Source organism: Podarcis tiliguerta (assembly GCF_965153285.1).
Source record: "Podarcis tiliguerta genome assembly, chromosome: 17".
Classification (NCBI taxonomy): Eukaryota; Metazoa; Chordata; class Lepidosauria; order Squamata; family Lacertidae; genus Podarcis; species Podarcis tiliguerta.
This window is the reverse complement of record NC_139550.1, coordinates 137,391-151,569: the sequence shown is the minus strand read 5'-3', so window position 1 is coordinate 151,569 and position 14,179 is coordinate 137,391. Positions and strand designations below refer to the sequence as shown.

Below are 14,179 nucleotides of genomic sequence, written 5' to 3'. Positions count from 1 at the left end.
CACACTGGGCAGCTTCCAACATATATATATAAATATAATTAAACATTTAAAAAAAACTTCCCTATACAGGGCTGCCTTCAGATGTCTTCTAAAGGTTCCATAGTTATTTATCTCCTTGGCTGTGTGTGTATGTGTGTCACGTAACTCCATAACCGCCAACATTTCTCTGATGAAAATAGGAAAGTCCTAAGGAAAAGCGGGGCATCCTGGGGTCAAATCAGAAACCAGGATGGCTTCTGTAAATGCAGGACTGCTCCTGGAAATAGGGACACTTGGAGGGTCTGTATAGGATTGTTATTTTAATCAGTGAACCACTTCAAAAGCTGGTAGGGCTACTAGCAGTGTAGCTTAGAAATAAATAGACCTGTTTATGGACAAGCACCCACCCTAAGCTCCATTGTGTGGAAAGGCAGGCTAGAAATGTAATAAACAAATACAGCCCATGTCACTTGAAATGTGTCTCTTTGGTTCAGTCCCACAAAAAAGCGGGGGTGGGGAGTGCGACAAATCCTCTTGGTTGCATCACTTTGAGGGTTGGGCTCTTCTTCATAAGAACATAGGGAGAGGGAGAGTCCAAGTTTGTATTTAGTTCAGCACCTAACAGCAGCCAAACATGTCTAGGGGAATTCTCCTTCATGGAGGCAAATTAGAATGCAGAAAATAAAACATCTGTTTGGAAAACCCCTAATTGCCTCCCGATAAATAATGGAGGTATTTTAAGGCCAGTTACCCACAAAGTCCATGTAGTTGCTTGTCCCCTTCTGAAACTCAAAGGGAGATGTGTGCATTTTCTGTACAGCAGAGGCATCTCGGCGCATTCCTGCCCCTCCTCCCCTCTCCGCTGTTCCCTTTCTCTCTCTGAGGCAAAGCAGAGTGCCAGCGAAGTCCCTCAATCGTGTCATATCTGTCCTTTTTATTCATTGCAGGGTCTATTTATAGCGTGAAACAACTGCTTCCTAAAAATGGAGTTCTTAATGACCCAGAAGCCGGGCCAAGCTATGTAAGGTATCCAGGGTTTGGTCTCCCAGCTTCTCCTGTCTGTCTTTTCGCCTTTGTCTTCCAACCAGGGCTGCCAGTTTGCTTCTCAGTGACCTCAATCTATCTAGACGGATTCGGCAGGAGGGCAGCAGATCAAGCTGGCACCCCGAGAGCTGGACCTCCGCAGGCTCTGGAATTCCTCTTCCTTCCCCCAAGATAAACAAGAAACACCCCGAGATGAAAACAGCTTGCTGGCTCCTGGCAGTTTTTTACGTGCTCACTTGCTGCAGGGCAGAAGAAGGACTGGAATTCCCTACCTACGATGGGAAAGATCGGGTGATTGACCTGAGCGAGAAAAACTACAAGCAGGCCTTCAAGAAGTATGACATGGTCGGCGTGCTCCTTCATGAGCCTGTGGCATCCGACAAAATTTCGCAGAGGCGTTTTCAAATGACTGAGATGGTGCTGGAGGTAAGTGTGGGTTGCATGTCACGGTCACACTCAGCACCTTGGCGGCGTGGGGGGGGGGGACACACACCAAATGGGGGACCTCTAAAGAGGCCTTTGAAATATGCTTGAGTGTAGATGTGCACCTAAATCTTAACTTTTCCGGTCTGGAAGGCTTGTGCCAATGAACCTCCTCAAAGCTGTCAATGTTTCTGTGGGGCAAGGGCGCTGCCTCTGAGTTGCAGTAAGTGGGGAACATCAGAGCCATTCAACAAGATCACAAATGCAAGCTTGATAGGCTTTCATCCACTAGCCAAACTCTCGGAACGAATTTCCCAGTCACTTATGTTTAATCCAAGTGTTTCTTCCATCTGCATTCCGGTATCAAAGCCATTGTTCTGCCCCTGTCAGGAATCCGACCCAAGCAAGCCTCTGCTAAATCAAGCTGAAAATAATATTCCATTACTTAGAAAGCCTCAGTCTGTGCTAGACGCCGGTTTGTTCTCTGCTGCCTGCTTTCAGATCTCTTCACCGTTTGCTGTTCATGTTTATTTATTGTCAAAACCTATTTCTGAGCCAAGAATGTGCTTAATGCTCTGGTGGTGAGAAGGTTCCACTATCAGGGAGCAAAACAAAATGCTATACTGGCTGCCAGAGGAATCCTATGAGTACAGTCATACCTCGGGTTACAGATGCTTCAGGTTGTGTGTTTTCGGGTTGCGCACCGCACAGAACCCAGAAGTACCGGAACGGGTTACTTCCAGGTTTTGGCACTCATGCATGCGCAGAAGTGCTAAATCGCGCTTTGTGCATGTGCAGAAGCGCTGAATCGCAACCCTCGTGTGTGCAGACGCGGCGCTGCGGGTTGCAAATGCTGCTGGTTGTGAATGTGCCTCCTGCACGGATCACATTTGCAAGCCGAGCGTCCACTGTAAAACATGTAAAGGACTGCAAGGCATAGTGGAGGGATACCTTTTGGCAATCTGATTCTCCTGGAATTGCCAAGCTAAGAATATTAGTTGGGAGAAAGAGATGCAACAGCTCCTTCTTACAGAGAAGCCGTCCCACATTGCCCTGTTCCCAGCTAAAATTCCTACTGTGGCCTCCTCCTCCTAGTGCTGCGTCTTGTGAACTTCTGTGGGCGTCTCAAAGCAAGGCAACTGTGTGGTATGAGAAGGAAGGAAGTCTTCTCCTAGCCTCTTCCCCTACTAATCACAGGTAGAGCAAATTCATGTTGACAGTGGCAACTTTTAGCATCTCCCACCTGCTGCAACCAGGTCATCTTCCTGCCACGGCTGCATGTTGCCTTCATGTCCACGCAAATGCCTTTGCAGGCTTGCATGCCAGAAACGAGCTGCAGCCTCTCCCCTCAGAGATTTAACAGCAGGGGAACGAGAGCCCTGGCACATCCCCAAAGAAATCACATTGCCAAACCTTTTAATACGGCAACCCAACAGGCAAAAATAGGGGGCCAAGAAACATGGCAGAGACAGGGGCCGAAACGCAGAGAGAGCTGGGAAATTTGTTCACGGAAATAGTTATGGCGAAGGGACTTGAGTGTGCCACAGTGTTGCTAGCAGTGGAGAGACTTGTTTGACGAATTGTAGCAAATTGTTTCCGTAAAGAGGGGTGAGGAATCAGCCCATGGTGCATCTCAACCAGCGAAAGACAGACTGTGGGCTTATCCACACTTACGTTTCCCTGCTGTTTCCAGGCATAGTCTGAGCACCCTTGTTTTCGCTCTGGAGCTTTCTGAACGAAAACTTGCCCTTTAAAGCTCTGCCCCATTCTAAGGGATGCTCCATTCTTGGCTCACAGGGCTACTTTTCGACATTGTGTTGCTCTTTTTTTGAAGCAGGTTCTTGGGTGGCCTTTGTGCAATTACAGGTCTTGCTAGGCCCGGCAATCAGTCCGTGGCATCAACATCATCATCATCATCATCATCATCATACCCCGCTCATATGGCTGAGTTACTCCAGCCACTCTGGGTGGCTCCCAATTAAAAATACAATAAAACATTAAACATTAAAAACTTCCCTAAACAGGGCTGCCTTCAGATGTCTTCTAAAAGTGAGATAGTTGTTTATTTCCTTGACATCTGATGGGAGGGTGTTCCACATGGTGGGTGCCACTACCGAAGAGGCCCTCTGCCTGGTTCCACTTCTCACAGGGAGGGAACCACCAGAATGCCCTCAGAGCTGGACCTCAGTGTCCGGGCTGAATGATGGGGGTGGAGACGCTCCTTCAGGTATACTTCAGGTATAATGAGAACAACTGAGGAGAGCGGAAGACATCTGTTGGATGAGGGTGTGCTAAAGCAGAGGGAACAGATTTCCTTGGGCTCACTAGCAAGCTTGACCCAGATGCCAGCAGTGCCAGATTTAGGACGGTGCGTGTGGTTCACCTGCACAAGGCACCGAGCCAAATGGGCATAAAATTGAGACGATTGATAATTGAGAAGATGGATTTGGGGGTGCCAAATGTTGACCTAGCGCAGGGCGCCATATTACGAAAGATTACCGACGTCTGCCCCTGATGCCAGCGTAGATCACTCTGATTTGACCCGCTCTAGGCAAATGGTGTGAAGAGCAGAGCAAAGCTTTCCTCTATTCATTCCTTTGGCCAAATCTGGGTACAGACTACAAACTGACTCTGCCCTGACATCCTTCATGTCAGGGCTCATCCACACTTGCCTTTCCTCTGCAAATTCCAGGCACAATCCGCACTTCAAAGCTCTGTGTCTAAGCACCCTTTTATTTTGCTCCAGAGCTTTCCCTATGAAAACTGGCTCTTTAGCGCTCATTCGGAGCAAACATCAATCCATAGAAAAACCAAATTGATGTTTGCTCTGATTGAGTGCTAAAGAGTGTTTTGGTTTTGGTTTTTGGCAGGGAAAGCTCTGGGGCATCTCCACCCCCTCCAAAAAAACCCACACTTGGACGTGGCTCTTTTAAATGCATATCTGCACCTGGAAAGAGCAAGGCAAAAAGTAAGTAAGGGTGGACAAGTCCTGTGTTCCTGTACTGGGTGGAGAGGAAAAGAAGTCCCTTTCTTCCTACCCAGCACACAAAATGCAAGCAGAGAAAAACAGGAAAGGAGTGGCTTCACCCATTTGTGATCTGACCCACAGCTGGCTTCTGCCCCACAGTATGTGGCCCCCACCAGATTACCCACCATTCCTTCAGCATAGAATAAGTTTCCCATCTCAGTTTTGAGATGATAGGTTATGGGGTGAGGGGTGGAGAGAGAGAGAGAGAGAGAGAGAGAGATGCACATCTTTGACTTCCCCCCCATTTCCAGGGAGGCAGACATGTCTGTTAAATCTCCCTCGCAGAGTATCTTCTCTAGTTTCCTCACCAACAGGAGAGAGGTTTCTCTGCTCACGCTCCAGGAATTCAGTTTACAGGCATCTGGGACACACAATGGTGGGCTGATCTGCACACTGCCTCACAAAAGGTTTCATATAGTCTTACTAGGTCATATTTTTAGCTGGGCTGGGTGTTCCTAATTTTAGTGACCTTAAGCGAAAGGCATCCTGCAGCCCTGTGAACCTAGGGTGAGGCCATGTTCAACTCCAGAACTTAGTCCTACGCCCTGTTACAAGTCTGGTAAAAGAAACAAATTGGATGGGTTGCAGCAATTGCAGTCTTTCCGATTTCGGTTTCCTCGCTGGCATTTGCAACTGGTACAGGATTTTTGGCTAGGGCTGCAATCTTTTGCACACGGTTGCGGGATGCAGTTCCATTAAACTCAGCAGGGCATTGTTGTTTAGTCGTTCAGTCGTGTCCGACTCTTTGTGACCCCTGGACCAGAGCATGCCAGGCACTCCTGTCTTCCACTGCCTCCTGCATTTTGGTCAAACTCATGTTAGGAGCTTTGAGAACACTGTCCAACCATCTCGTCCTCTGTTGTCCCCTTCTCCTTGTGCCCTCCATCTTTCCCAACATCAGGGTCTTTTCCAGGGAGTCTTCTCTTCTCATGAGGTGGCCAAAGTATTGGAGCCTCAGCTTCAGGTCCTTCCAGTGAGCACAGCAGGGCATACTTTTGAGTAAACGTGAATAGGATCATGCTACCTATATGACGCAGGCAGAGTGGTGCATCAGATTCGTAGAGTTTAATATAAACTATCTCCCACTGACCTCCCAATCTCATTGGACATTCCATTGCTCTCAGAAGACAATGGAGGAGTGGGTCTTTGGGAATGAAGTCAAACTATTGGAAGGTTGCATTGCCTGCTGTGTCTGTAGAGACCAATACAGGAGAGGCATGTTTTGCTGGACTTAGGATATCATCATTTCAACGGACACTGCGTTAGGCACAACCAACCGCACATTCTGTTTTATATCCTTTCCTCACATAATTCCTAATTTTCATGTCAGAACGCATGAGGAGAGATTCCGTTGCATGCGATATGCACATAACTTTCCAAGCTAACCAATTGCCACCTTCCCCAGTTGCTGGGACTTCAAAGCACACCAACGGACTGCTCAAAATCCATTTTGCAAATAGCCCACACCGCTCTTCCAAGTTGTGCCTGCAAATTAATAGCCTAATTCTCCTCGGAAAGAGCTCTCAGATTAAACCTGGCTGCGCTGCCCTTGCTTCTAACATTACAACAAAAGCCTGAACTGCTGTCAGTGAGCGCCATGAGCAGATTTAGTGGTAGACACCCCCCCCCAAGAGGCTTCCAGCTGGCAGTTGTTATCTTCTTCAGTCTCCTGGTGCTTTCAGAGCACACTTGGGCTCGGGCTATTTATAACAAAGATTTAGGGCATGCTGCACTTTCACAAGAGCCATGCTATTGTATGACATTTCAGTAATCCCAAAGAGAAGGATCTGATAGAGTGAGGGGCGCAATACAAGGTGGACATGGGCAGGGCCGTCGTTAGCATATACGCCGCCTTCCTCTTTCTTGTGAGTGGAAAAGTGACCTTGGGTGTTCACAATCAATTAATTGAAATACATTCTAAAATCAATTTAGAGTCAAATTAATGGCAACCATTGGGCTAGTGTTCCATGAGGATTACCAAAGGCCAAAGGCCTGGTGGAACAGCTCTGTCTTGCAGGCGCTGCTGAAAGATGTCAAGTCCCGCAGGGCCCTAGTCTCTTGTGACAGAGCGTTCCACCAGATCGGGGCCACGGCCAAAAAAGCCCTGGTTCTGGTTGACAAAATGTCTTTTTTTTTTCTTTAATCGATTGCAAGGAAAACACTTGAAACCAAGTGTTGCCAAACAAGGGAGCAGATGGACAGCAGAGGAGCGAAAGAGAGACAGGCCTTTCTGGTGAAATTCAGCAGGGCTTGACTTTTGTTTTTCTCCTCTGCCTCATTGCCTGACCTGAATGCTTCCATTCCAGGCAGAGGTGTGTCACTTGAACACAATGGGAAGGTGAAAGCAAGCTGTCAGGCAAACCCCTTTCCGGGAGCTGCCACTTTGGGAATGTGTCTTGGCATGTGCTAAGACAGCAACCTGCCCCAAGTTCTGAGTTTATGCTCAGACTTCCCGGGTGTTGTGCTTAATGTGGGCGGAATTTTAAAAATCGGCCTACCTGCCTGCAAGTGTGGCCCTTTGCCAATTTTGCAAGGCCGGTTGCCATGTTCAAATGCTGATGCATTGAAGGGGGATATGTTGTACATGTGTCACCAAAAGAAGAAGCCTTTCCAGGCTCTTGGGCCCGGAGTTGCAGGCTGCTGAGTTGCCTTGCACGCCAGTAACAGAGGAGAAATAGCAAGAGAACAGATTCCAACTGCAGGAGCAAAAGAGAGGTTTGAGTTTACAACAAAACAAGGAGCAGTTAGTAGATTTACCTGTTGTAAAAATTACAGTTTTGAAGTGTAGGTGGGTTCCCACAAGGCAAGACACAGTGATAACAGCAAGAACCATTTTTGAACTAACAGAACTGGACAACAGAGGCAAAACAACTGCTTATATACATTTCCGAAGGCCTGGGCCACTCCCACTCCCAATGTGATTGGCTGTCTGAACTTCCAAGCTTCGAATCACAACTCAGAGTTTAAGGGCCAATGGCAGAGGCCCAAATCCTGAAATGTTATGTGATTGGATATCATGTATCGAATCAGAACACAGGAGCTCAGATTCCTTAGTCCAGACTCAAGCTCAGGCAAACACAGACCACTGAATACATAACAAACTTCATAATATATGTGGAACTTTTAAAATTCTTGAAACACTTTTTAAATGCCGAGTAAGGGCTTGTCCACGTTGGAGTTTAATGTGGATTAAAATCTGCCTGTGGGCTTATGCATATTACTTTTCTTCTGCTCTTTCCAGGCAAGGTCTGTGTCAAGCACTTTTTTTCTTGCCCTGGAGCTTTCCCCCATGAAAACTCGCACCTTAAAGCTCAAACAGAGCAAACCCGAATCCGTGGGAAACCCGAATTGATGTTTGTTCCGATCCAGTGCTAACGAATGTGCTGTTGTGGGGAAAGCATGGAGCAAAAGTAAAGACCCTGGGACACAGAGCTTTTAAGTGTGGACATGTGCCTGGAAAATGCAGGGCAAAAGGTGAATGTGAATAATCCCTAAGTCTCCATTTATGGGGCTTTGTCTACATAACATCACTCTCAATCAACAATCTTTTTTTTTTTACTGGATCCACAGATAATCAAAACAACAACAACAACAACACAGGGGGAGCGGAATGTGTTCAAATTGCATCAGTGTCGGGATCAGATGATATGCACTTATTTTTTCCCTCTGGGTAGATCTGGTTATTTCTTTCCAACTCTTCTTTCCGTGACCTCTACTTCCGTTTTGTCTCACATCTCTTTTGTGGCAGTTGTGTATACTTCCCACAACGGAGCAGACATGGTGTGGATGTGAAAGTCCAAATTTGCGCTGAAGGTAGGGTTGCCATGTGTCCTCTTTTCCAGGACACGTCCTCTTTTTCCATTTGAGACAAATTCCATTTATTTGCTTTGAATGGCCCTCACAGCATCCTCTTTTTTTGCTCTTCAAATATGGCAACCCCACTGAAGGGCTGAATTGCAAATGTGCACAAATCAGAATCGCTGAGATCAAATTCAAACTGAAAATCTGTGGGTTCTCAGTGGGATCAACGTGTCCTGTTGATGACCCCAATTGTTACACTGAACCAAAGAGGTGGAGTCTGGCAATGGGTATCCAGATACAAAGGAGAGTAAGGGGCCCTATACCTTCAGCAGATATGCAGAATTTCAGCAAGTGCAAAGGTGAGAAAAGCTTAGCTGCAAATTTTCTCCTTCTGCACAAAAATGAAAGTTACACAAGCTCCACTTCGTAACCCTCATGACAGGTCATGTCAGCTGCAAAGCACAGGTTATTGGGCATTGACAGGGTCTCTGGTTCCCATTTTATTTCAACCCATATTATACCAAGCCTGCCCAGCTGGATAAGAAAAACATTTTAATGGTGCTTTCGATGTGTATTTATATTGTTTTAAAGGATATTTTAGCTGTTTTTATTGCATGATTGTAAATTACATTGAATCTTATATGAAAGGCGATTTGTCAATTAATAAAACCATAATAATACCTCTGGCATTATTTTGGATATCATTTGGATATTTCCACCTATTATATTAAAACTTCACTAGAGATCTTGGAACCAAATTAGGTAGTTTTCAGGTAGCATTTGCTCAAAATGCCTCAAACACAATAAAACACTATGTTGAAAATATAAAACGGGGTATAGAATATCAAAGGGACACTATTATAAAGCATCGATAACCCCCCAGTTGTGCGTCTGGGGTAAGAGCAATTTGGGTGTCACCTTGCCTCAAAACGGGAAAATGTGGAAAAGAGGGGAATTATGAGAACCATGGGGAAAGGGCTAAAAAGATCTGACAGCAAGAACAAGTTTGCTTATGTAGTGAGAGCATGTTTACCCCATTCTTCATCTGGCTCTCAGGGCAGCCCATGGAAGATCAATAAGAAGCCCGACTGTCTCTGCCCTCAGGTTTAATCTGCAAGACACAATGGAAAAGGGATGAGGAGGACAGAAGAAAACAAGCAAACTCAGGCAATAGTTCTTAGAATTGCAGACTTCTTATAAATGGGCAGCTTTAATGGAAACAACTGAAGGAGAAGAGAAGCCCAATAAAGCTGACCTCTCAACATAGCCAGTGTTTCCCCTCATTCCCTCTGTAACCCATGACAAGTTGGTCAGGCCACTAAGAGTATCAAAATTGAAAGGTGAGGGAATCACTCCCTTGCATTGCCCTGTACTTAGAACTTCTACATACCCTCCAACACTTCTCCAATGAAAATAGGTATGTCCTATTCAATTATTATTATTATTATTATTATTATTATTATTATTATTATTATCATACCCCGCCCAACGGAGGCGCGAACCCGGTTCCCCAGATTACAAGTCCACTGCTCTTAACCACTACACCACACTGGCTCTCAAAATGGCTGGCTCTGTCTTCTGCTCCATCAAATGTTATTTGTGGGAAGTTTGGACTGACAACCTTGTCTGTGTTTTCCTTCAGCTCGCTGCACAGGTCCTAGAAGAGAAAGGCATTGGTTTTGGATTAGTGGATTCCAAGAAAGATGTCAAACTTGCCAAAAAGCTGGGTAAGTGTGATCTGTTTATAATGCTGAAGATAATCATGAGTGAATGTTGAGGAGATTCCAGTGTCACATATCCAGTGACCAAAGTCAAATGACGATTTGCAGAGCAGCCAATGTTCTGCTGGGTTTTTACACATTACCGCCAGCGCCTAGGCTTCCCTTGCCAGGGCCCTGATCCAACAAGATGCACTGCAGCGGCCATCTGGCCTCAGGCTGGCTGCAAATTTCACTCTAGAGCAGTTGATGAATTCAGTCTTTCATATGCAATTGTTCCAATGATACCAGCGTGAACGAAACAGCCCTTGACAACAATGACATGACTACGCTGGAGCAAAGTTAAAGCTGCTGTACTTCTGTGGTGGTTTATAAGGTCTGTGCGGGTGCTTAAAAATAGGTACGGCACTCAAAGGTGAGAGCCGCCAATAGCAGGGGACAAAGCCTGAAGGAGGAGGAACAGAAAGTGATGGAGAGGAGGCAGAAGGCGGAGATTGTTGGAAAGGCTTGGAGTAGGACCTGTAAGAAACTACCATATTTTTCGCTCCATAAGACACACTTTTTTCTTCCAAAAAAGTAAGGGGAAATGTCTGTGCGTCTTATGGAGCGAATGTGTGGTCCCTGGAGCCGAATTGCCCAGGTGTGAAAAGCAGATCACGCTCTCTTTTTTTGAAAGAGGGAAGGGGCTGTTGAAACAAAGCCGCTGATTGGCAAGCGATCGGGAGAGAGATAAGGCTGCCAGTCGAGCATGTGTCTCTTCCAGGGTCCTACTCGAGTGTAGGACAAGCTCCTGACAGTTTCATTGCACAAGTGGAAATCCTTGTGCTGATAGAACTAGATAGCTTCATACTGCCCAGAGATGTTTTATTGTCTAGCAAGAGGGAAAGGACCAGGAGGAGCTGAGTGCAACACTCTGAAATATTTAAACAGTTTAAAGGAATATTTGCTGTATACTGTGACCCTAGAGAAAATGGAACTGTTGGAGGGTATGCTATCTGAATCTTTTCAACTCCAGTCTCAGGACTGAGGGCTCATCCAAACTTTTGTTTGTCCTATGATTTATTTTGCCGGGCAGAGCAGCAGGCGAAGAAAAGAACTTAGAAGTCACAGGACAAATAGGACAAATTGTGGGACAAATGGCAGTGTGGATGAGCCCCGACTGTCCTTTGTTCTGTTTCAGATGCAGATATTGCTGGCACCACCTCCAGCCAAGGAAGGCTGTTCACCTTCCAGAATGGTCTCCAGCTAACATCACACAGCAGATTCTTAATAGACCCAGTGTGACCATTTTAGCAGGCTCTTTTTCTACATAATCCAGTTTTACAGCTATAAAATCACAGGGCTGGAAGGAACCTCACCAGCCCATTTAGTCTAACTGCAAAGTCGTTGCTCTCTCTGTATGCCCTTTCTCCAGGTCTGGATGAAGAAGGGAGCCTGTACATCTTTAAGGAGGATCACATCATCGAGTTTGATGGGCAAATGGCTGCAGATGTCTTGGTTGAATTCCTCCTAGATGTAAGTACAAACAAAACCAGAACTGGCCCAATAAATTCTCCCACATTTATAGTTGAAATAATGTATTCGTGTTAGTGCTCTTTGCAACTTATGTGGTACCTTATTCTTGGTCTCCGGGCAAATGTAATATATAAGCCATAAATTGCGAATGGAAACACGCTTTGTCTAAAAAGGACTGTTCTCAATGCTGTCTCCTTTTTTCTCCAATACTGTTCAAGTGGAAATTTTGAACTCTTGTTTTGTTCCAAGCATGACCACTACCCAAGACTGCAATCCTATGCACATTTAATTGGGAGTAAACTTCACTATATATCACAGGACTTATTTTTGAATAGTCGTGCATTAGATTGGACTGCATGGCCACAAATTGTAACACTAGAAAGTTAGCCCACACACGGTTACTCCTGAGTGAACTTGTTTAGGATTATGATGCAATAATACCTGTTATTTCTGACATATTCCCTAAATGCTGATTCTGAAGATTTTAATATGCAGACAATGCCATTGAATCCGCTCTTGTAGAGCCGCATCCTCAATACCTAGTTTGTATACAGCAATCTTCCCTGATCTGTTTTGGACTATAACGCCCATCACTCCAAGCCAGCATAACTGGCCAGACAGATGGGCATTATAGTCTAAAATATCTGGCCAGTACTCAATACTATGGAGCCAAGTGAATAATCTCAGATGGGATATAGAGAAATAGTCCCACTTGATGCGACACTTTTTACTACAAAAGTTACATTAGTAAAAGAAAACAGCATTTTGAATGCATTACAAACATGCAACACCAGATGGTGCTGGAGAGCAAAAATAAAACAACTATGTTATTTTCCATAGTTTCCCCCCCTTTTGTTATAATGATTTAATTTCCGACTTATTTATAGCGTGTTTTTCCCCGTTTGTAGATCCACCCAGCAAGCACCCCATTTACATTGCTAATAAGTTGTTCTTGACCAAATTCTTTCTTCATGGCAGCTGATGGAAGACCCAGTAGAGATCATCAACAGCAAATTGGAGCTGCAGGCCTTTGACCACATGGAAGAAGAGACCAAACTCATTGGCTACTTCAAAGGAGAAGACTCAGAACGTAGGTTTGGTCGGGGGAGTCATAGATCTTGGCGGATTCTGAAGGGGTCTAAGAAGGTCAACGTTTCCCATCCAAATTCTGCAGCAAGATAGACAGACTTGCTTAAGGGAGCTCTGTCCGCCTTGCTACTGAATTGGTCTTGTGATACAATTCCCGTGTTCTGTTCAGCATGTTAACGGAAAACCGAAAGAGGTCACGAAATGTGTGCAGTGGAGATGGAATGCAAGGGGGTGGGTGGTGCCCTTGCTCCCATCCTCAGCACATCCCAAAGTCTGAGCAGATCCTAAGCGTGCAGGCTTACACACAGAAGGAGAGTTTCTCATCCCCTCCTGCCTCCGCAGACTCCTGCATCCCTCAAGAAGACATCCCAGAAGGATGGGGTCCTCCGGAAGAATGTGGGATGGAGTGCAGGGCAGGGGCTGTCCTTACATGAACTTCCTTAACCATTCTTAGTCTCCAAGCTTAATTTGGGGTGATTAGAGCCCCCCCCTCTGTATAAGTAGCCCCTTGTGCCCCTTGATATGTTTTTCGGGAAAGCGTCTCTCACCCTCTTGAGGCATTTAACTTTTCAGTTCAAGCCACAGCTGGGCAGCCCTGTTTAGGGAAGTTTTTAATATTATGCTGGGAGCTGCCCAGATGGTAAATAGTAAATTATTATTATTTACGGGACGCGGGTGGCGCTGTGGGTAAAACCTCAGTGCCTAGGGCTTGCCGATTGCATGGTCAGCGGTTCGAATCCCCGCGGCGGGGTGAGCTCCCGTTGTTCGGTCCCAGCGCCTGCCAACCTAGCAGTTCGAAAGCACCCTTAAAGTGCAAGTAGATAAATAGGGACCGCTTTATAGCGGGAAGGTAAACAGTGTTTCCATGTGCTGCGCTGGTGCTGGCTCGCCAGATAAGCTTTGTCACACTGGCCACGTGACCCAGAAGTGTCTCCGGACAGCGCTGGCCCCCGGCCTCTTAAGTGAGATGGGCGCACAACCCTAGAGTCGGACACGACTGGCCCATACGGGCAGGGGTACCTTTACATTATTATTATTATTATTATTATTATTATTATTATTATTATTATACTTTTCAGTTCAAGCTGCAGCTAGGTTGCCACCTCCATGAACCTCTCCTAACTACATAATATTTTCACTTTCCCATTCACTGCAAAAGCTAGAGAGAGAAAACGCATGTGAGCTCTTGCAAATCCACAACATGGATTCCTTAAACTTTGGAGCTGGATGCATGTGGTTTTCAAATGAGAATAACATAGACAAATAAATCTCATTTTAAAGGGTTCTCTGTGCTTTTGAAAAGTGATATTTTAACTCATGTCCCGTTTCATATTATGAGAAGAGCTTGATTTTGTGTTTTCCCCTCTTTCCCACTTATTCTGTGAGGAAAGAGGGGCTCCGTAATGGCAGAATCAGGCCAGGCTGCATAGCACAGCAGCAGCAAGGGTGGAAATGCAGAGTTGGTTTCTAGACTGACTACCGTGGGAGTTATTTTTGATCCAGCTTTCAGAAGCTGATGCCAGTGCATGTGTTAATCTTCATTTAAGATGACCAAACGGGAAATAATCTTCTCCTTCCTTTC

General features: G+C 45.7%; 1 protein-coding gene across 1 annotated transcript in view; it reads left to right on the top strand.

Moving 5' to 3' along the window:
• The first annotated feature begins 930 nt into the window (after positions 1-930).
• CASQ2 (calsequestrin 2) overlaps positions 931-14,179 on the top strand; it is a 28,714-nt gene continuing 15,465 nt past the window's right edge. The window contains exons 1-4 of the mRNA XM_083420412.1: positions 931-1,449; positions 9,918-10,002; positions 11,408-11,508; positions 12,487-12,598. Of these exons, the coding sequence (XP_083276538.1) occupies positions 1,216-1,449; positions 9,918-10,002; positions 11,408-11,508; positions 12,487-12,598 (532 nt within the window). The 5' untranslated portion in view covers positions 931-1,215. The remainder of the gene's footprint in view (positions 1,450-9,917; positions 10,003-11,407; positions 11,509-12,486; positions 12,599-14,179) is intronic.